The sequence below is a fragment of the Solanum verrucosum genome, unplaced genomic scaffold (assembly GCF_900185275.1).
Source record: "Solanum verrucosum unplaced genomic scaffold, falcon-dt-bn FXZP01000207.1, whole genome shotgun sequence".
Classification (NCBI taxonomy): domain Eukaryota; kingdom Viridiplantae; phylum Streptophyta; class Magnoliopsida; order Solanales; family Solanaceae; genus Solanum; species Solanum verrucosum.
Genome location: NW_026019996.1, coordinates 2,972,702 through 2,995,791, shown reverse-complemented (window position 1 = coordinate 2,995,791; position 23,090 = coordinate 2,972,702). Strand labels below are relative to the sequence as shown.

At 34.0% G+C, this 23,090-nt stretch overlaps 2 protein-coding genes across 2 annotated transcripts; both read right to left on the bottom strand.

Annotated features, from left to right (window-relative positions):
- Positions 1–140: 140 nt before the first annotated feature.
- Positions 141–1,904, bottom strand: LOC125819324 (arogenate dehydrogenase 1, chloroplastic-like). Its single transcript, XM_049498779.1, has 7 exons — positions 1,726–1,904; positions 1,478–1,646; positions 1,225–1,380; positions 1,019–1,101; positions 864–933; positions 626–700; positions 141–532 (listed from the first exon to the last, which is right to left on the bottom strand). The coding sequence occupies exons 1-7, from the start codon at positions 1,902–1,904 to the stop codon at positions 440–442; spliced, it is 825 nt and encodes a 274-aa protein (XP_049354736.1). The 3' UTR covers positions 141–439.
- A 9,480-nt stretch (positions 1,905–11,384) lies between these two features.
- LOC125819246 (cation/H(+) antiporter 15-like) lies at positions 11,385–14,074 on the bottom strand. The gene is made up of 3 exons (XM_049498714.1): positions 13,839–14,074; positions 12,755–13,759; positions 11,385–12,666 (listed from the first exon to the last, which is right to left on the bottom strand). Exons 1-3 carry the CDS (start codon positions 14,058–14,060, stop codon positions 11,395–11,397), a joined length of 2,499 nt encoding a protein of 832 aa, XP_049354671.1. The 5' UTR covers positions 14,061–14,074; the 3' UTR covers positions 11,385–11,394.
- Between the last annotated feature and the right edge of the window lie 9,016 nt (positions 14,075–23,090).

Genomic DNA, 23,090 nt, shown 5'->3' with positions numbered 1-23,090 from the left:
TGAGAATCCTTAAAATGGCCATGGGGGCTACAATCTCTCAAAGTCTATGGGGCCGGCATTCAATAATATGACTGGTCAAAAAAGGAATGCAAAAATAAAAAAAGAAAAAGAAACAGGATGAAAACATAGATGCCGTTCACTTTAGAGTAAATTGTCAAAATTAATTAATTTCTCGGTATCATCTTAATGATATGTTGAACAACAAAAAATCATCTTAATAATAAGTGATACAAGCAATGGAACACTTTTACTGTCGACTCTTAACAACGTCCTTTTCATTTTTAGAGCTAATTGTCTAGAACCCTAGATTGATTCCTCGTGATGTGTCTTGGTAAAAGTTGCAACCAAATTATCATCTTACAGAATACAAACAATGAAATATTACAAGACCAAGAAAGTGAGTATGAAGTTCCCATTCATTAGTATTCTTCAGCATTTGTTAGAACTTCGATATGACAGGATCCTGCAGCTCCTTCGATCTCTCTTGAAGTTTCTCTTTAGTTTTCTCCAATGCTACTTCTAAATTTTTCATCTGCACGTCATTCTGTGGTCAGTTTTTCTTCTCCTTTAATCATACCAAGAAATTATGATTCAGTTGCAGAATACGAAAAGAGCATTACTATACCTGTTGCCTGGCAAACCTATTGTGGATGAATAGCCCACTGAACAGATCAAAACTATCTTTAACTGAGCTCTCCTTCTGCATGTTGTCCAATTTCAGTGTAATAATAAAAAATCAGAGATCCCAGAAGTTGAAAATTTACTCCAGAGGATAAATGTGCAGCAGGGCATATGCATAATCTTATACAAGTGCAATCAACCAAAATAAATAAATCTCTAAGGAGTCAATGTTGCATAATTACCACTTGAACAAGTTTCTGAAATCCCTTTGTGTCTATTGGCGTGGGTTCAACCTCCATTTCCGACAAGATCCTGTCAAGTGAAGAAGATTAATACTGTAGCAGATTGATTTAGTTCTTCTGTAACTTGTGGCTAACGAGCAGGTGACACAAATTACCTGCCGATTGTGTGAGTAAGAAATTGGCTTTGAGCAGCTAATCTATCATGCTCTTCACAAGTCATTTCCAGCATTTTGCAACCCTGCAAAAGAGGATCAGTGCATTTCTCAGATGGGGGTTCTCGATCTTTCCAGTCAAATTGGAATCATTATGAGAAAGCAATAAAATTGAGGAAGAAGACATATGATCTGCAGTACTTCCTTACCTCACTTGAGAAGATGTGCAGAAAGCTAGAACACAGGGGTTGATCTCTAATTCGAACCATGTCGTACATAAAAGTCAAGTCTGTCCATCCATCCTTACCACTTTCTGGTCCAAACATTGGGTGTGTACACAGCAAGTCGCACTCTTCGGGCATTATCTTTCAAAGTTCAAACACATGGGTATTGTTAGACAAAATATGGAAAACCTTTGATGACTTGCAAATAATATGAAACAGTAGTTTGAAAATTGCATACTCGCAAAAGGACATCTTTTGGGTGTTCTTTAACAGAGAGCACATCAACGAAAAGTGTAGGCCGCTTCAGACAATTGAATGGTATGGACTCCACAACTCGTGATAGAGACAGGATGGACGTGCTAATCATTATAACTTCATTGTCCGATTCTAGAAATGCACCCATATCCCTGCGCGCAATCAATCAATAATAACTGGTAAATTTATTCATTCTCTTGTACCATCAAAAAGTTGTCTATATATCCATACCTGAAGAACAAGATACCCAAATTTGTGCAGAGCTCTGAGTAATCTGATCTTGAAGTTACTCTGATCAAATGGCCTTGTTTCATCATAGTTTTGGCCAGAAACTGGGCGAAAGGACCAAATCCAATTATGCCGATTCGTATAGTTTTTGGTTGAGAAGAAGAAGAAGACGACGACGACATGGATGCGGCAGAAAAAGATAAACAGCGACAAATGCGGGGGAGAAGATGTAGCTGATGTGTGGTATTGTCATACCTTACGTCGGACGCGTCCTTTTATACAAAAAAACGAAAAAAAAAAAAACAAAAAAAAAACAAGGAGAAACTGTCTCAAGACGGACGAGTAGACGCGGGAAGGCAACTAAAAGTCAAAAACGGAAGCGACTAAAGTTCGCTTTTATCTTTAGTCGCTAACAAAACTATTTTTGGACAATTACAAGTTAAAAACTCTTCTCGCTATAATACTACGTGATAACTGATTAGAAAAAATATTATTTATCTATTAGATTGTGCATAAGTAATTACTATTTTAAATATTGGATTAGAATTATATGTAAAAGTAATATGATGTTTTTTATGTAAAAGTAATATGATGTTTTTTTTATAATTTAGAAATTTGTATAATTAATATATACATAAGTTATAAGTTATGAAGAAATTTAAATACAATTTTATGCAGGATAGAAGATTGAATAATTAAACTCGACATAAAATAATATAAAAATTTCTTGTAACTAGTTCATTGATGTGTTGTCATTTAGTGGATAATGGTTAACGACTTTATTGACAAAAAAAATTGCGTGACCTTATAGTTATCTATATTGTATTGAAAGTATGATATTTTCACTATTTTTTATTATTTTTAACCAAATAATATCATCATTAAATTATTCTCCTAATATTTTGGACTTTGCCGTCCTTATTGATTTAGGTAAGAAATCATACTAATACAACACTTTAAATCAATTAGACTTTTACCTTGTATAAATACTAATTTACAATTCTATATGAGTAATATTTTGTATCAAATTTTATGTGAAACATACGGCTTCTTAATTGGGATTTATATTTGTGGTAAAATATAATTCAAATGCATCGTTATATATATATAAGGCAGTTCATGGTTATGGTTAAAAAATCAAATCGAACTGCAATTCGAACCAAATCAATTAAAAAACTAATATTTGGTTTGGTTTGATTTTAAATTTTGAAAACCAATACTATTTGGTTTGATTTTGATTTTACTAAAAAACAACGAGATAATATCTCAGATGATCACTCAACTTTGCATACTTTACTTAGAAAGTCACTCAACTTTGAGTTGTTTACTTAGAAAGTCACTTAACTTTATTTATAACTCAAAAGTCACTCAGCTATTGATATTTTACTTAGAAAGTCACTCAACTATTGTTATTTCATTTAGAAAATCACTCAACTATTGATATTTCACTCAAAAAGTCACCCAACAATTTAAATAGTTTATTCATTAATTAGAATTTTTTTGAAAAACAAACAGTAGCATTTTTTAGCACAATTAATTTCAGAAAATTAATAGCAATGCTACTGTAGATTTTAATTTTAATTTGTCAATTGCAACTGTACGTTTAAAATAGGGATAAGGGTCTGAAAAATATCCTAACTTTGGTCGGATTTGCTATTGCGATACTAAACTTTCATGATGACCTATTACCTCCCTAGACTATTTAATACTGTATTTTAAACATATATATTTGCCCACGTGGACATAAAAAATAATGCAAAATTATAAATTGTAATGTGTCCATGTGGACACATATATACCTTTAAAATACACTATTAAATAATTCAGGGGGTAAAAAATACGGTATTAAATAGTCTAGGGAGGTAATAGGTCCTTATGAAAGTTTAGTATCGCAACAACAAATTTGACCAAAGTTAGGGTATTTTTCAGACCCTTATCCCTTTAAAATATATATCTTTTACTAAATTACAAGGAGTAATCAAAAAGATGCTCAACGATCTTTTTTTTTTTTTTTTAAAACATAGTTTTAAAAAATTATATTTCAACAAAATTCAAAAAAATAATTAAAATGAGCATCTTTTTATTTTTTAAAAATAGTTTAAAATGAAATTGTATTTCAACAAAATTTAATGAAGAAATTATTTAAATTAGTTGGATGACTTTTTAAGAAAAATATCATTAGTTGAGTGACTTTCTAAGTGATATTATCAATAGTTGAATGACTTTTGAATGATAAAACAGAGTTGAGTGACTTTCTAAGTAAACTACTCAAAGTTGAGTGACCATTTGAGTCATCCAACTAATAAATTAGATATATAACCAAATCGAACCGATAAATTAAATATATAAAGTTTATAATTATTTATATATTATTCATAAATAAAATATAAATATTTTATTAAATTTTAATTAATTTAAGACTTTAACTTTACCATTTTCTCAAGTCCAACACTTAAATTTTAGCCCAACTATTACAATCCTAAGTCCAAGTTCATCAACATCCATTACTTTAGTTTTTACCTAACATACATTTCATAAGATAGTCACATTTTCTCTTAATTGAATCACTTTGTTTGTGTAATGATAACTCTAGTATTGCTTAATTGACCAACAATAACTTTTCTGTGGATTGTTTATCTACTAGTTGTTCGTGATTTGTCCTCCTTGCATTCAGAGGACTTCCATTATGAGTCAGTAGATATTATTCACTTCAGTTATGTTATTTAGAGGCTTTTTGAATATTAGTATTCAATTGTAATAGATTTATTTTTGCAATCTATTGCAGTTATGATTCCGCTTCAGTTTTCATATGATATGCTTAGATATCTTATGTCAAAGATTATCTTGAGATCACGTGTGGTTCCAAGCACCATGTCTTAACTAGAGTGTAGGTTCGGATCATAACAACAAGTTTTTTACATATCGGATGAACAATGATAGTTAAGGCCTTTGGCCAGTACTCTGAGAAGGTCTATTCTAATAGTTGTTCTGACCTGTCTTCCAGATTGAACATTAGCATTAGATTGATTAGGTGCAAAAGATCCCTGTCGTTGTCCTCCATTATGTTTGCCATTGTAACTACCCACATTGTCCCTTCTTTCCCTACCTTGTTTATTATAATTGTTTTGATGATGAAAACCTACCAATGACGCAATTGTACATGTAGCAAACATAGAAACAAAAATAGATACTACTTTAACCTGTGGCTCTAAGCCACACACCTCTTCAATTTCTGCTTCTCAGTAGGAATTAGTGTTTTATAAAACAGGGACGTGAGGCGAGACGTTTTACTTAGGATAGGGCGAGGTGTAAGTCTCGAGACATGGGGCATAAGCTCTATGGATCTTTAAATTTTTAATTTACAATATAGTATCTTATCTAATATATATATATAAGAGAATCTTAGACCCGCTTATGTGGCACCCTCACAAATCAAGATTCTTATTTAACCCTTCTTAAAAGTCATAATCTTACGGAAAATCACAACTATTTATAAAAGTCAGAACTCTTTAGAAAAGTCAGAATTCTTCATAAAAGTCACGACTCGTCATTTTTCATTCACACCTTTTAAAACTCAACACTTAATTCCAAGGCACCGAAAGAAGGTTTGAATGTCATGAACTTAGAACTTAGAACTTGAACTTGAACTTAGAATTTGAACTTGAACTTGAACTTAGAACTTGAATTTGAAATTAGAACTTGAACTTGAATTTAGAACTTGAAGTTGAACTTAGAATTTGAACGTGAACTTAGAACTTAAACTTGAAATTAGACCTTGAACTTGAACTTGAACTTAGAATTTGAAGTTAAACTTAGAACTTGAACTTGAACTTAGAACTTGAACTTGAACTTAGAATTTGAACTTAAACTTAGAACTTGAACTTGAACTTGAACTTGAACTTAGAACTTGAACTTGAACTTGGAATTTGAAATTGAACTTGAAATTAGAACTTGAACTTAGAACTTGAACTTGAACTTGAACTTGAACTTAGAACTTGAACTTGAACTTAGAACTTGAACTTGAATTTAGAACTTGAACTTGAACTTATAATTTGAACTTGAACTTAGAACTTGAACTTGAACTTAGAACTTGAACTTGAAATTAGAATTTGAACTTGAACTTAGAACTTGAACTTGAAATTAGAATTTGAACTTGAACTTAGAACTTGAACTTGAAATTAGAACTTGAACTTGAACTTAGATTTTGAAGTTGAACTTAGACTTGAACTTGAAATTAGAACTTGAACTTGGAACTAATTAGCTTGAATATATAACTAATTAATATATACATATATATATATAAAAAAAAAATATTCTTGGATTTGAAGTTTATATTTAACTAATTTTTGAACTTTTCGTGCTAGGCAATTGAGGAAGCTCAACATCTAAAAAAGTTGATACAAGACTATATTGCTTCTTTCATCAAAGTAGGAGATACGGTTGGTGCTTCTAAATTTCTAAAGTTCAAGTACAATTGTTTTCAATAATGTGTTTGTGTCCATTTAGTATTGATACTTAGCTTTAATTTAGAAAGGGAAAAAGGATAAATATACCCCCGAACTATCGTAAATGGTATACAGATACCCTCCGTCATACTTTTGGGACATTGGTGCCCCTGCTGTCCAAAAACTAGAGCATATATACCCTTTATACTAACGGACATACACGTGTCACAATCTTATCCACCCATCCGACATTTATTAAATATCGGATCGACGGATAAGATTGCGCCACGTGTCCCTATTTAGTCTTCCGTTAGAGTGAAGGGCATATTTGCTCTAGTTTTTGGACAGCAGGGGCACCAATGTCCCAAAAGTATGACATAGGGTATCTGCATACCATTTACGATAGTTCAAGGGTATATTTGTCCTTTTTCCCATTTAGAAATAATATATTTGTTAAGCATAAGTACCAACACTAGTTGATCCTATTGATGACAAAATTGATTTTCTTGCAAGATCGATTTGTGTCCATCTAGTGTTGACACTTAGCTTTAAATTTAGAAATAATATATTTGTTAAGCATAAGTACCAACACTAGTTGATCCTATTGATAACAAAATTGATTTTCTTGCAAGATCGATTTGTGTCCATCTAGTGTTGACACTTAACTTTAAATTTAGAAATAATATATTTGTTAAGCATAAGTACCAACACTAGTTGATCCTATTGATGACAAAATTGATTTTCTTGCAAGATCGATTTGTGTCCACCTAGTGTTGACACTTAGCTTTAAATTTAGAAATAATATATTTGTTAAACATAAGTACCAACACTAGTTGATCCTATTGATAACAAAAATTGATTTTCTTGCAAGATCGATTTGTGTCCATCTAGTGTTGATACTTAGCTTTAAATTTAGAAATAATATATATGTTAAGCATAAGTACCAACACTAGTTGATCCTATTGATAACAAAATTGATTTTCTTGCAAGATCGATTTGTGTCCATCTAGTGCTGACACTTAGCTTTAAATTTAGAAATAATATATTTGTTAAGCATAAGTACCAACACTAGTTGATCCTATTGATGACAAAATTGATTTTCTTGCAAAATCGATTTGTGTCCATCTAGTGTTGACACTTAGCTTTAAATTTAGAAATAATATATATGTTAAGCATAAGTACCAACACTAGTTGATCCTATTGATGACAAAATTAATTTTCTTGCAAGATCGATTTGTGTCCATCTAGTGTTGACACTTAGCTTTAAATTTAGAAATAATATATATGTTAAGCATAAGTACCAACACTAGTTGATCCTATTGATGACAAAATTGATTTTCTTGCAAGATCGATTTGTGTCCATCTAGTGTTGACACTTAGCTTTAAATTTAGAAATAATATATTTGTTAAGTATAAGTTACGCCTCCATTGACTCAACATGTTGTTCATCCTGATGTATCACCCTCGTCTACAGCTACACCCAGTGTTACACCACATGATACAATGTCTGCTTTAGCTCCTGGCCAGAATGATAGACTTGGTAGAGTCATGATTGAGCCTGATGGATCATCGTAAGTTTGTTTTGTTATCTATTTGTTAGTTTATTTTATTTATTTCTTATACTTTAATATATTATTCATGAACTAACATATTTATTATGTGTTTTGCAGGTGGCATCCTGCAACGGATGCTGCCCGGGCTTTAAAAGAATGTGTTAGACTCTATACACAAGCTTATCACTCTTGGACCGAGATTTGAAATAGTATACGCCAGGCGATGTTTAATAACTTTAAGGTATATATTTTTTAGTTAAGTTTAGTATACTTACTTTTTTTTTCTATCAATTTAATTAACGTTATTCAATTTTTTTTCCAGACTATGTGAACTTGGGAGTCGAGGTACAATTTGTTCATTGGGACCACATTTGAGAGGAAGGCATCCACCAGACTGTCTAGCTGGGTAAAGAAAGTTCGGGATAATGGTGAACGTCCTGGTTGGATGTTGCCTCATGTTTTTGATGAATTGGGTCAGTATTGGAACACAAACAAGTTTAAGGCAATATCAGATCAATCCAAAATGGCTAGAGGCAGTCTTAAAGGTGGCTCGTTGCACACCGGAGGTGCAAAGACGGTTGGAACAATTGCACGAGAGATGGTAAGTTCTAATTCAAACTTTTAAATAAATAATTAGTTGATTCATATATATATTGTTGTAAATTTCAGTTTTTATTTATAGGAAAAAGGATTGGGACGCACTCCCATTGAACCAGAGGTTTTCAAGAAGACTCATGTCAGGAAGAAAGAAAATGAGTCGGATCCGGATGTGTGGGTGGAGGAAAGGGCCGAACTAACTTTTGTAAGTTATTTAATATGAATAAAATATATTAATAGTGAATATATTTATGATATGTATATATATTGATGTCAATTTTTATATTTAATATACAAAATGACTTTCATCAGTACGTCGCTGAGAATCTAGATAGTTCGGTCCAATTGACACCTGAACTGTCCACCCAGATTTGGAAAGAAAAAGTGGTAAGGGGGACACACAAGGGTAGATGCTATGGTCTAAGCTCTCGAAACTATGTTAGACGACTTTAGTCAGGCTGAGAAGGTATTGAATCGTCACGTCAAGCCAAGACACTTGACGGTGTTCAGATTGCTGCTATGTCGGATCAAATAGCTAAACTTACAGCGACACTAGCAGAGTCGGAGCGGAGAAGAGTAACTGAACAACAAAGCATGAGTGAGACCGTTCAGCAAATAAGTGATGGACCTTGCTCGTCGATCTACTACTTTGGCTCCCGATGACACCGACGACGAGAGTGATGAGGATGATTATGTAGATCTCACTCCCTAGTTTAGATCTCTGGACATTTATGAACTTTTTAAAATTTTGAAACGAATTTTGAAAGACTTTATAAGTCTTTAATTTATGATTTAGATACTTTTGAATGTTATTTTAAGTTTGTTGTTTTATGTTTTGTTTAGATTGTTTATAAGTGTGTGTTTGATTGGGCTGAATAGTGTAGAATTTAATTGAATTGCATTTGCAGGTGGGCAACAGAAATTGCCAGCTGCTGCTATCAAAAATATTGCAGAAAAAGCGACGGACAACATGGTTTAGTCCGTCGCTTTTTTGGGTTTTAATTTTTTTAAAAACCCAGAAAAGCGACGAACAGCGCGGTTTAGTCCGTCGCTTTTTTGGGATTTTCAAAAATAAAATTTCCAGAAAAGCGACGGACTGCGTCGCCTTTTAGAAATAAAAAAAATGAAAATTAAAATAAAGCGACGAACTCCATCGCTTTTGTTAAAAAATTAATTTATTTTTTTTTTGCAAAAAAGCGACACTGTCCATCGCTTTTAGTGACGCAATCCGTCGCTTTTGGAAAAGCGACGCAGTCCGTCACTTTTTGAAAAGCGTCGGGTTAAAAAGCGACGAAGATGACTGCGTCGCTTTTCCGTCTATTTTGACCAAAAAAATGACGCAGTCCGTCGTTTTTTGACTATTTTTTAGTAGTGATTTAGTTCAAATACCACCCTTTTTGTCTCCTCTTGAGTTCTCTTGATTTTCCTCTTATGTGATCAGTTTGGGAATATGGTTCAACATTGAGTATTCTTGAGACGTCTCCTCTGCCTTAAACTGCTCAGAGAAGAAATGGACGGCTGCATCCCCTATTTGTTGTTTTGTTTTCACCACCTCTCTTTGCTCATTACGTATTTCTGTCAACAATAATTTCTTCCTTCTAAAAATACTAACTAAAGAATTCCCCCCCAAGGCCTAGCTTAAGTGGCAAAAGGTGGAGGATTTGTGGTTTAGGTCACAGGTTCAAGCCCCACACCACGCAAAACGAAGCTCGGTATTTAAGTGGAGAAGGATAGGGGGGGGGGTATTATCCACCAAGTTTAGAAGGCTGTGATTGGTCCAAAGGGCGGGTCACAGACGGATTTCTAGCTTATCAAAAAAAAATATTAACTAAAGAATTTAACACATAATTTGTTTAAGATATGTTGGGCGTGCTTAAGGTGTATAGTCAGGTGCTTAGCACGTAAGTCTTACGAAACTAAGTCCCACACTTGAATCTCGGTGTATTTTGCTGGAGCACCGTCCTAGAACAAGTCCCAACATAGTCTTTTAAAATACTGATAAAGATAATATACATGGATTATCTACTCAATCGAGTAAACTGCAAACTATACTTGCAAACTTTCATAGAGCATTGATCGAACATAGTATCCAAAGAGAATCACTCCTTAGGCGGCTTGGAGGTCTTATCTATGAAACACATCTAGAATCGTCTACTTATATCAGTATTGCATTCTAGGAACAAAGTCCAATACCGCTTTTCTTCTATTTTTTTTTTTTTTTCATGATGAATCAGGAAACTAGACACTAACGTAGTACCCTCTTGCAGGTCACCACAATTTAAAAAATGGTGCAATATGTCTCTCATATGAAAATATAATGGGGAATTTTTATAAATTTCACTAGTTTAGAAGTTAATTACTTAGATACACTTTAGTTTGCAATATTACGTATCTTACCAGATTTTGTTGCCTCCAGATACGTTAGATACATGTATCTCGGACACATGAAGTCAAATTTAGGTGTAATTTGTTCCAGATACATTGTACCAAGTAGATTCATATATATCTAGGATACATAGCAAATCTCGTTCACCTTACTCGCCTCTCTCCCATCTCGTTTGCCACCCTATCATGTATATGGTATCACAAGTACATGTGAATCACTCCAGATACATGTATCTAGTGTGTATCTTGTGTGATTCACGTGTATCCGGTATATATATGAATCTCGCTCGCGTCTCTCTATATTTTTGTGTATTCGGAAGCAAAAATATATGTATATAAGTGTAAAGATTAGTAGATGTCATTTACCAATGGAACCATCAATATTTTGGCATATCCACATGATTCAATAATACTATAATTCTAGAAAGTACAACCCATCTTAGAAAGCTTTTCCAAACCAACATGGACATTTCCTTTTGAGATATTACTAGTTTTTCCACCATTATTTTCATGAACATTTATCTATAAGAACATTTGTAAAACAGAACATTATTGCTTCAGAAATCATGTTCTCAATTTGAACAACAAATTAATGTTGAAACAAGTACAACAACAAAATTTGATACTGTTAATGTAAGTTTGTATTCAATTTATATTACTGTACAACAAGCAAAACTACATGGATGCAAAAACTAATTAGCTCTATCTATAGTGATTTCCCATCTTGGATGATCATTAGAGACGGTTGTTGGTGTTGACATCCCATTGTTATTATGATTATGATTATTCATTTCTGGATATGGACCGCCATCTTGATTGTTAACTACTACTGGTTTTGCTGCTCTATTCAACAACTTTCCTCTAACTCTCTGCTGCTGCACCACTAGAACTGAAGCTATGATCCCAACATCCGGTGAAGCCAAGAAATCTCCGACTACACCAAGTTCAGGACATTCACTCCACTCCCCAAGACCCACTAGCAAAGGTGACTCTTCATGGTACCTTCCTACAACAATTAAATCATATCTATCTTCTAAGCTTCTAAGTGAAGCAGATAGCCCAACCCCATCTCTTGTAACGCGTTCTTCATATATGAAATTCTCATTCATTGAGTTCTCATAGCGAACTGCTTCAATCAGGCTATTGTCTACCTTTCTTTCTCTGGCATTGTCATAACCAAACATAAGAAAACGGATAAGTGTTACTGAGACATTTGGGTGTCTCGCCAGTCGAGCACCATAGGCTAGTGATTCTGCATCATCTGGACCTCCAATGTAAATCACTGCAACATGGTACCCCTTCTGATTGTTTAGTATAGCCATGGATCCCTTTAGGATTCCACGATCGACTAGTATCCCTAAAGAACAAGGTGCTTTCTTGATGACTTTGGAGTTGATATTTTGTATGGCACGACTTGATGTTCCAATGGAACCATCAATTTCCCAATGCTTGTGAAATGGTAGGATCAAAAATGTGGCGTTCTGGTCCAGTGAAAGGCGACAAATGTCTTCATGCATTAGATCAAAATGCGTGATGTCAGTGAATGGTTGAAGTGTGACACAAGTTTCATAAGCAAGCTCATATTGTCTGAGTGCGCTGATGATTTGCAATGATATTGAAGCATCCTCAGGGATTTCTCCCTGGGTATGATTATGAGTGATAAGAAGGGGAGCAGCTCGACCCACGAGCTCAATGAGTACGAGACCTATGACTCCTATGGGGCTCTGCTCTGTTGCATTGGATGCTTCAAGTAAGTTGACCATAGTTGGTACACTTTGTAGATGGTGAACACAGACCAGTATCCTTAGCTCTGTGTCCGGCTTTGAGTGCTGAAGGGTCCTTCTCTTTGTTGGAGTTTGTTCTTCGATTGAACCAAGGAGGTATTTTAATAGCGGTGTGATGATCACCGTAACTAAAATAACTGAGATAATGATAACCACTGCAAAGTGTTCATCTGTCAGGGCCTAGCATTGATTAGAAAGAGTTCAAATCATTTTTAATCATCATCTCAATTATTCGAAAAAAGAAAAAAAAGGTTTGATGAAATATCACCTCTGAAATTCTCCATAAGTTAAAGAAAACAACATCACAGATGCCTTTAGAATTCAACATGAGACCAACGATGACAGAGTCATGAACGGTCAAGCCGGTGAAACGAGTTATGATAATCATTACTGCAATCTTGATTAGGACTGAAAAGAGAACTAGAAGGCTGATAACCCATAGGGACTTAAAATGAATGGTGAAAACATCTGTTTTGAGTCCACTTGTAGTGAGAAAAATTGGGTACAAAAGCTTGCCAATTGGATAATGAAGTTTGTTGATCAAAGCTGCCCCTAAAGGCGGGCCTTCAGGAATCGCCATGCCTAATAAAAGTGCTCCGAAGAGGAAGTGTTGCCCAATCGTCTCAGCAGCAAATATGTACGTCAATACAATTATCAAAATGCATACAAAGTAGTTTTCCCCAACAGGTTTCCCATCCGGTCTTTGTTTTAATGTCTTCTTAATTGCAGGCCTAACGAAATAAATTGTGAATATGACAAGGATCAAAGGAGAGAAACCTGAACCCATTTTCCGCGGGATAGAATGTTCTTTCTCCACCTGTAATTTTATAAAACCTACTGCACCCATAGTGAATCCAATTACATCACAGAACATAGCTGAAGTAGTCGCTAAACGGCCTTGGTCAGTGTTGAGCATTTGCATTTCTTTCAAAAGGGAACATACGTTAGGAAAACCAACAATGCATTGTGAAATTGCTACAACAGGTAGAGCCTTTGCAAGAGGAGGATCCATAGTGATGAAACTTTGCATAAGTGTTGCCATTCCCATATTCGATATAAGTGATGAAAACAATACAGAGATGCCTATGATAACTGCTTTTTTCCCTGGCCTGAACATCCTTTTCGAGTCACACTCAACTCCTATAGCAAAAAGATTGAAGAAAACACCAAATGTTGCTGCAGTTTCTAATGCCATAACGCCTCGTGGAGGGAATATTGTTTCTCTCAATACTTCTGAACGTCCCAATGCTGATGGTCCAAACAATATACCACCCTGAAATTGCCATAATCAGCTCATCATATATACATTGATCCAAACTAAAAATGAATTACTACAACAAATAACTGCTTACAAGAACTTGTGCAACAAGGATAGGTTGACCCAAAGGCTTAAGTCCGACACCAATGATGAGCGATGTTAATGAGATAATGGAGAGCTGAAATACCATAAGAGGTGCAGGAAATCTTAAAGGATTACGAACTTTATAGCCATTTGAAATAACGTCTGAGTGATCATAACATACAATATTCCGCTCACTAAATGCATTATCCGTCAAATATGCCGATTTCGCCATTCTCTTAAATTCTTTTTTTCCTTCCTACTTTCTTCTATCTTAACAGATCATGATCAATTCTTTGTTTATTCCATCATCACTCATCATTTTGGTGGATAATATTTGTTTGTTTTCAAGTAAATGGTCTATAAATTCATTAGTTATCTACACACGTATACTCTACTATTTTCTCTCCAACTTACATTGCTCAATTTAAGGACCCTTGCCTCACTTAATATCCTTTTGTTTTTTTAGTTTAAGTTAGAACCAAAAAAAATGAAAGGTAGAGGCGATTAGTATTAAGTTAAAGCTTTTTAGTAAATAATTATAGTTGAAAGAACATTGGACAAGTGCTTTAAAATTATTAATATAAGGCTTAAGTCATCCACAGCCACTTAAAGTTGTCTGCATAATTCATTTGAACACCTCAATTAAGACTTGTACCTATTGAACACCTCTACCACGTTGAATTGATACCTATTTGACATTTTTTCTACAATCAGCCAAAAATTTGAAGTGTGTGAGATTCACTCGCAGTGACGTGGCACAATGACAAATTATACTTTGACATGTCATTTAGTTTCAAAAAATTATTTAAAAATATCTTATAAAAAGCATTTTAAGGTAAAAAATAATATAAAAACAAAAATCAACCCTATCTACCCATAACCCCTTTCCGGCAGAACTAGTCCGTCGGAACACCATTGCCCGATAACGAGTGGCAAGTATCTTCCCCATATTTCTCTCATCAACACCATAGCTGCTACCTACCCTCTTCCTTTTATTCCCATTTGGCAATTTTTTTTATCAATACCATAGCTGCCATTTCTCCGATCTCACTCTCTTCTCCATACATCATTTAAGATTTGTTGATATTTTTTGTACTGTGGATTCTTTAGGATTTGAATTCTTTAACAATTTCAAAGAAAATATATTTAGATTTGTATTAGTCTTGTCGGAAAAAATGGATGCTCACCGAATTTTTTTGACTCAATCTGATTATTATTATTATATTTTCTTTTGTAGCTTTAACTCTCTTGAATTTTTCTACAATTTATAAGGTTAGATTTTTTTATTTTTTTTTTGTATCAGTTAACTCTCTTTTGAATTTTTCGATTTTGACGGTCATTTGTTTAATGGACACTTTTTCGATTAAGATAAAGACGACGATATTGGTGATGACGGATGATAGTAGAAAGGAAAAATAAAGATGAATACAGAAAGGGGTGTGGCAGAGACGTTGGCTAAAGGATTTAGCCGGTGAGGAAAATGCAAAAGACTAAGGTGGTTTGGAATTGGGGAAGAAGATACTGTTGGGAATATTTTTTTCATGCTCAGACTTTTGCTCCACTTTTTAAATGTTGACATGTAATTTTTTGATTGGCTTGTAAGTAAATTGTATTGGTTTCACGCGCTTATGAGGCGTGTACTACACCTATGATGCCACATCATTAAAAAGTATGTAATAGGTACATGTTTTGAACAAGAGAGGTGTTCAATAGGTACACCCCTTAATTGAGGTGTCTAAGTGAAATATGAGGACAACTTTAAGTGGCTATGAATGACTTAAGCCTTAATACAAATTGTCATAGAGTTGATTGTTTTTTTAGACCAAAATAATCAAATATCATTGAAACATTTCAAAATACATTCAAAATTTAAATATGTGGAGAAAGTGACATTTCTTTAGTAGTATTGTTTTTTTACTTTACTCAATTTGGTAAACAAACTTAACCAACAAAATAGAAAAATAATATCAATATAAAAAAGGTCACCAATAGCCTTTCCTCTCGAGTTATGACTATAAATGATGGATATCATTTAAGTACAATTTTTCTCTTAAATATTAATACTTGAAATTTAACATGCGCATGACACCAACAAATAGAGATGTAATTTTACAAAAAAGTGTACTTCTATAGTGAATGTCAATACTGTTATAAGTAGAATGTTATAGAGACGAAAAATCATAACATCAAAAATTAGTTCTAAAGAAAATTAGGCTGTTACAGTGGAATGTTGTTTTAAGGAATGATGGTTAAATAGAGGTTTGAGTGTATGCCAAATATTTAGCTTGACCAATTCTTTGTTTTAGATGTGTGTATGTGTGTGTGTGTATATATATATATAAATGGCCTAACTCATCGGTGGCCCCCTAAAGTTGGTAGCAGTTTTCACTTAGACACTTTAACTAGGCTTTGTTCATTTTAGACACTTAATGTCATGCTCCGTTGTGTCATTTTGACACTTTCAGCTGACATGGCAAAGTGAGTGTTATACACTTGTTATTGACGCGTGAGGGACTTATTTAGTCTATTTTATTTTATTTTATTTTTTCTCTTCTTCTTTCCCATTTTATAGCCACTATCTCTCCCATTATTCTCAAAGCTAAAAGTACTTCAATGGAGGTTAAATCTTCCTTTTGTTATAATAATTTCAATTTAAATTTCGCACTACAAACTCAAATAGACCCAAAAAGAAATAAGAAATCGAACTCATATCAACAACACCTCAAATCATGTAAAGTTCACCCACAATAATCCTAAAATAGGAGCCAAAAAATTTCAATTTTTACTATGTAAATGTTAATCTCACTAACCTTGAGCCCTAATTAAACTACAAACATCACAAAATTAAAGAAAAAGAGACGCAATCTTAAAAATATGAACCATTAATTGTTGTTATACATTTGCACCTTTTAGCCCTAAATCAAATGAAGAAATGGGAGGGAGGGTGCAACGAATGAGGAATATGGTAGAAAAAAAATCATGAAAAAGAGGAATAAAACGGAGAAGATGGCTGTGTGGTTGTGGGTGTGACGGAAAAGATAATGAAAATGAAGGAATATGATAGAGAAGATTGTGTGGGTGTGGATTTATGACAGAAAAAATAAGGCTCAAAAATAATAAAAATGAAGTAATACAATGGAGAAGATGACTGGGGAAGTTGTGGGGGGTTGCATTTTTCTTTAAATTTGTCAAATATTTTATTTAATTTTTTGGAATAAAAAGACCACATGTCATTTATTCATTGGTTACTTTGTCATGTATCTAAATTCTTATTTTTTCTTTAATATGATAGACTTTTAATGAGTTGACATGATATAATTGGGCATCTAATCCACGTGAACGCGCTTGGTTAACACGCACTTGAAGTCAACATGTACTAGTGAAAAAAGTGTCAAAATGACACAATGGGATCTGACATGAGGTGTCTAAAATGAACAAAGCCTAGTTAAAATGTCTAATTGGATTGCCAACTTTAGGGGGCCACTGATGGGTTTGGCCTATATATATATATATCAATAGCATAATTTAATATTAATATATGAACAACATCACCTATGGTAAAAAATATTTTATTTCTTTAAGTTTCTACCTTATCTTTGCGGAATTGTAGTCTTCTCCTTTATTCTACCATATACATATCATATAGTTGTTGTCTAATGAGATTATCTAGTATCTTATAGAAGTTTCATCGTGATATAAATATTAAACTTTTTCAATAAAAAAATTAATAGATGAATAACATTTAAAATATTATTTATAGAATCTTTAATTTGATTTAAGATCATTTTATGATCAATCACCATTTTCTTATCTATTTTTAAATAGCTAGCAAAGAGCGTATCATGTGACGTAACATTTTCTTAGATCAATATGAACACAAAATAACATGAAATTTATACTTAAAAAAATTCATACTCAATATAAATATAAAAAGTAAAAATATATGGAACAATTCATAGCCAATGAAGAAGGAAAATGAAAATATATGTTCATGTTATATTCATTCTAATGATCCATTTGATTGAAATCTCTGGCCACCAACACTTTACTTTCTCCGTTCATTTTACTTACATATCAATTAAAAAATAATTATTATCATGGCTATATTATCATATTATTAGTAAAACTGAAAATCTATTTTGAAATAGTGGACTTGACATCAAAACAAAAAATTCAATGGACTACGTTGATGCCCGTTGTTTTAACAAAATTAGGAAGAAACTCCTTCATTTGAGGTTAAAAGAATAAAAAATAGAAAAAAAAGAAGAAATAGTTTACCCCAATCATGTGCCTTTTTTTCGTATTTGTTTATTATTATTGTTGTTTTATTTAAAAAACTAAAACCGACTAGTTTTAAGAGTCGCCACTTAATTTTGAAAGTAAAATTAAGAAAACTTATTTTTTCAAAAGATTAAAACAGAAAATCTAATGAAAATATTAAGGGGGTTCGGGGTTCATATTAGCATTTCAGGAAAGGTTTGAAAGCACCCGAAATGCCCGCTAACACGCGGTTATCCGATAGTTAACTATTTGGCTAATTGATTTTAAAAATAAAAGCATGCATACTTAGACTAGTTAAGAAGTAAACAATTCAAAAATAAATTAAAAGATCTTAAAGGGGAAAGGGGGATATTGAAAATATTATTTAAGTACTAGATGCTTTAGAGTCGAGTAAATAAAATATACTTGTTTGATTTTAACAGTTATGGTTAAATCATCTTTTGGGGAATTGAATTGAGGAAAAACCTTATAATTAACTAGCAAATAAACAATTAAAAAAAAATATACTAAAACGAATAAAATAAAGAGAGAGAAGGCATTGGGCCCAAGTCTGGTTCTCTGTCCGCTTGGGCCAGTACTTGGGCCTAATTTCATTTCGGGCCTTTAGCTCATTTAAATCATTTGTACCTGTCTTAGTCTAACATAAAAAAATATTTTTCCTTTGGGCCTTAGACCCAATTCTTCCCCCTGTCCTAAACTCTAACAAGAGGATAATAAATAAGTGGGCTTATGCCCAATAATAACAAAATACAATTGCTGAAATTTGAGGGCTTCTTTGTCCCATTCTGCTGTATACACGGGGGCCATATCACACTATATATCACTGTATATGCTGCACATTTTTCAACTCCGGGACCTGTTCTTTGATTTGATGGTTGGCTGACTGGGTAAAGAAAATTTGGGGCCTTTGTGGCCTCCTTTGAAATGAAAAGAGCGAGTCCATGAGGACTTGGGCAGATTTCACATGCAAACATAAAAGAAAGAAACATAAGCGAGGCTCATAATGATTCGATAGGAGAAATGCAATATGACAATAGCACAACTTAATAAGCTACTATTGACATTGATGCTTATCGTGACCAACGACACTAACCTACGGTACGAGTGTCTATGATCGTCGATAGTATAGTAAACCAACTAAAGGTTAGGTCGTGTCCCAAGGGAGTGATTTTGAGAATTGATAGAAAAATAAAATTTAGTTCTAACTAGTCGTAGCTAAAGACATTAACGAGTAAAAACATAGTAAATTAATGGGGGTGACACGAAAGTGTCAAAAATCAATTGGGGGTTTTGTCACAAGTATTAAAAACAACAAAAATAACAATAAAATCAAGTATGGGGAAAAGTTCTTGGAGTGTGACCGCAATACAAGTTGAGATAAGTCGTTGGGTACATGCCTTCGATAGGAAATTTGCAAGATAATAGTGACTAGGCTAAGCTTTAGATGGAAATAAGTTCCCTCTCGGGCAACTTACCCCGTTTCAAATGCGTTCCTCTCGGACACCCATTTTCCGCATGAAGGACAGCCTACGCCTTACCCCACTCACTTTCTCGAGCTGAGTGTTAGGATATGGGACTAGGGTTCACCCTCTCGGGCTGAACCTCATGTCGACCCACTCCTTAGGTAATCAGTCTAGTGGTCTTGGTTTCGCGACCTCCCTCTCGGGCAAGCCGAAAACGCATGGGTGGTTTTGTATTTGCAACTACAAACCCATTAAATTAAACCACAACCACTAGGTGAAATCACCATTAAAATACATATATTCTATCAGCAAGGAAGACCCAACAACAATATCAACACATATTTGCTAAATCACACCCCAAGAATGGGGTTTTTTAGCCACTCATCAAGAAATAATAAAATACACCTAAAATGATACTAAAATCAAATGGGTATAAGAAATTAAACCTCGATTTAAGCAAGTGAAGAAGAATGGAAAAAACCCACTTCCAACTTAGGGAAGATGAAATCATTCTTTCTTCAAGTCTCCCGAAACTCTCTCCAAACTTGAGAGAAAATATCCAAAAAGTACTATTCTATTCTGGAAATTAAAATTAATGTTCGACTATTTAAAAATTAATAACAATTTTAGTATTTATAGACTTCAGAAAATAGTGTTGGCGGATCTTTCGACGAGGTTAGTCGAAATCGCTGATTAACTCGGCGATTTGCCCTTTGGTGTAGTTCGTTGCCGTCTTGCACTAGCCTTCAGCGTCGTCATGCTCTGTGTCATTGGGCGGTATAGTACTACTTCGCGGAACTATTCGGCGAAGCGTCGACTGCTCCTTTCATCGCCTTTTTGATCCTTCTCCTTTAGGGTTTCGCGTACTGGAGCAAAGGGCGGAGTTCATCCCTTCGGCGAGTCGCCAAGTGTGCTTGGTGATGCGCAGGCTTCAACTTCTTCATTATTTTCAACCTTTTTGTTCCTTTTTTGCGCCTAAGTGTCCATACTTCCACCAAAACTTCAAATACCTGAAACATAAGAGTTTTCATAAGATATTGAGACAAAATAAGCATTTGAGGATACTATTTCTATCAAAATAAAGCCCTAAATGAGTCCAATTTGTGGACTTATCAACACCCCCAACTTAAACTTTTGCTTGTCCTCAAGCAAACTCAAGTTCAGCCGTTCAAAAAGGGTGTCACAAATAGTGCTACACAAGACTCAATCATGAATGCACACAACAAGACTCAATTTACTTATACAAGGATCAATTGTGTACTCAAATATTTAAGTTGTGACACACCATTACCAAAGATTTTCATGCTCACAATACTTGCTACTTGTGCAAGTTCAAGCTCAACAAAAAGTATCTCAATGCCAGCACATAAAAACCGAGGAACATAATGCATGTTTTCACCCATATGTTTGCCCTTATTTTCCAATCGACTTTCGATTCGGCTTACTCAAGATCAAAAAGTTCCTTCTAAGGCTTGTAATAGGGATGAGTGCAAAGATATGGTAATTTAGGTTCAGTGACTTCTTCCTCGTGAGAAGTGGTACTCTCAAGGCATTCCCTTCTTTTCCTTTATCAATTCTTTTTCTAGTGCTTCTAAGTCATTTTTTTATTCACCTCCATGAATTGCTTGGAAACCCAATTTCTTTTGTACTTTATTCCACAGTTTGTTTTGTTTCCATTGTTCTGCAACACCATGGGTTAAGGGGGACTTTTCTTGCACTTCTTGACTTCTTCTTTTCCTTTTTCACCACACCCCAACTTAGGCTTTTGGCCTAAGTTGACTATTTCCTAAACCACAAATCAAGAGGATTATAGGTAGTGAGCCAAGTAAGGTCTAGGGTTCATCAATGTTCTTCCAAAGAAAGGGAAGGCTCAAAGGGTGTTCAAAAGGGTTTCACACATTCCTGGGTAGGTCACAAAAGAGGTATAAGTCAAATTTAGCTCACACTCTTTAAAGTTGCCTAAGATCATTTCAAGAGGACACCTTTCTAAATCAATCAGACTAACAGGGCAAATTCTAGGTTTATTCATGCATGGTTCAAAGCAAGCTAATCACACAAGACATCAACACTTAAAGCAAACAAGACTACACACTTTCGCTAGTGTGCAATGGTTATTACAAGAGAATCAATTCGATAAATGGCTAATCACAACGAGATGCAAATAGGTCACACATTGTTTATGCAACTTCATTTGGCCTCATCGTAGCCGCACGTTCATGTTCGTTCAATTGAGAGTATTATTTAAGTCATCGATATTGATCGAAACCGAGACTTAAATTTGTACGAGAACAACCACTTTTAACACAAGCGGTGACAAATTTTTTTGAAAAATAATAATAATTTTTTGGAAGAGTCAAAATTGTTTTTCAATCAATTAAAATCAGGAAGAAGCGATAAGCTTAAACAATCGTGAAAACAATATAAAGCGCCATTTTAAACAGACAACCCAAATAAATAACAATAATCCAGAGGTCAAATTAAAGAACGACAGAGATAGGGCTAGAGAATAATCCTGGTTAGGTAGCTGTTTCAAGTTGGAGTCTTTCAACAGATGTTGCGTAAAACAGAAGGTATGCTGGGGACTGTTACGATTTGATTTCAAAAACTAAGGTTTTGAAACCATTTTCGCAACTTTGGCAATTTCAATTTTTGAAAAAATTTACAATTTGGAAGTCACCACTTAATTTTTAGGAAAAAATTAAGAAAACCATTTAAAAAAGGGGTTTTGAAAGAAAAAACATTTTTAATAAAACAGAGTTTTGGGTAAGGGTTCAAAAACATGCCTCAGTTTCCTCTGAGGTCTGTAGTTTGAAACATTAGGAAGACCGAATCCTTATATAGGATTGCCTACGTATCTTACTAGAACAAGAAATCAGGTCTAACGTAGTTCGAACCCGAAACTTAACGGAATTTAAAGAGGACGTAAGATTTTCCATAAAAAGGCAATGGATTTGAAACAAGGAAGGACAAAGTTCTTCAACATAAAATATAGGATAAGAGTCAGATTGTTGGATTGGATCTTTGGTGTCGGGAATCCTTCCTGATGGAATTTGAAAAAGGTTGGCTCGTGAATATCTGATTTGAACATTCAAAACCTCAAAATATCTTTTGAATTCTTGCCTTCAATTCTGGTAATGATACCTGCAAAACTCAGTCCTGAGTTAGTAACAAAATAAAATTATCAAAGTAAATGATATAACAAAAGATAAGTTAAGGATGAAGTTATTCATCATTATATTGGTTTGGATAACATTTTACGGCCTTCGCCATTGTGCCGAGCTATTCCATCTGTAGAATTGAGAATGTGTGAGTCACAATAAATTGAAAGGAGAAATTTTAGAAGAAGAGTAAAAGTAGAAATCATCTGATCTATGACGAGGCCACTGTGGTACTAATGATGCCTTGTAACTTTGTATTTCCTGCATCCAAAGAAAAATTCTTAGTTTTGAGAGACTGATTCATGTTGGCTTTGCCTTGCTATCCTGATGCTCCTTTGCCTTCCGACTTACAACCTTGTC

What these genes read in the sequence shown, in the direction of transcription:
- LOC125819324 (XM_049498779.1), bottom strand. Translation starts at nt 1,904, where the DNA reads ATGTCGTCGTCGTCTTCTTCTTCTTCTCAACCAAAAACTATACGAATC. An exon ending in CAAAAGATGTCCTTTTGCGA is followed by an intron (nt 1,381 to 1,477) that starts GTATGCAATTTT and finishes GAACTTTGAAAG; the next exon opens with ATAATGCCCGAAGAGTGCGA. An exon ending in TTCAGAAACTTGTTCAAGTG is followed by an intron (nt 701 to 863) that starts GTAATTATGCAA and finishes GACAACATGCAG; the next exon opens with AAGGAGAGCTCAGTTAAAGA.
- LOC125819246 (XM_049498714.1), bottom strand. Translation starts at nt 14,060, where the DNA reads ATGGCGAAATCGGCATATTTGACGGATAATGCATTTAGTGAGCGGAAT. An exon ending in TCCTTGTTGCACAAGTTCTT is followed by an intron (nt 13,760 to 13,838) that starts GTAAGCAGTTAT and finishes TGGCAATTTCAG; the next exon opens with GGTGGTATATTGTTTGGACC. An exon ending in ACTTATGGAGAATTTCAGAG is followed by an intron (nt 12,667 to 12,754) that starts GTGATATTTCAT and finishes AATCAATGCTAG; the next exon opens with GCCCTGACAGATGAACACTT.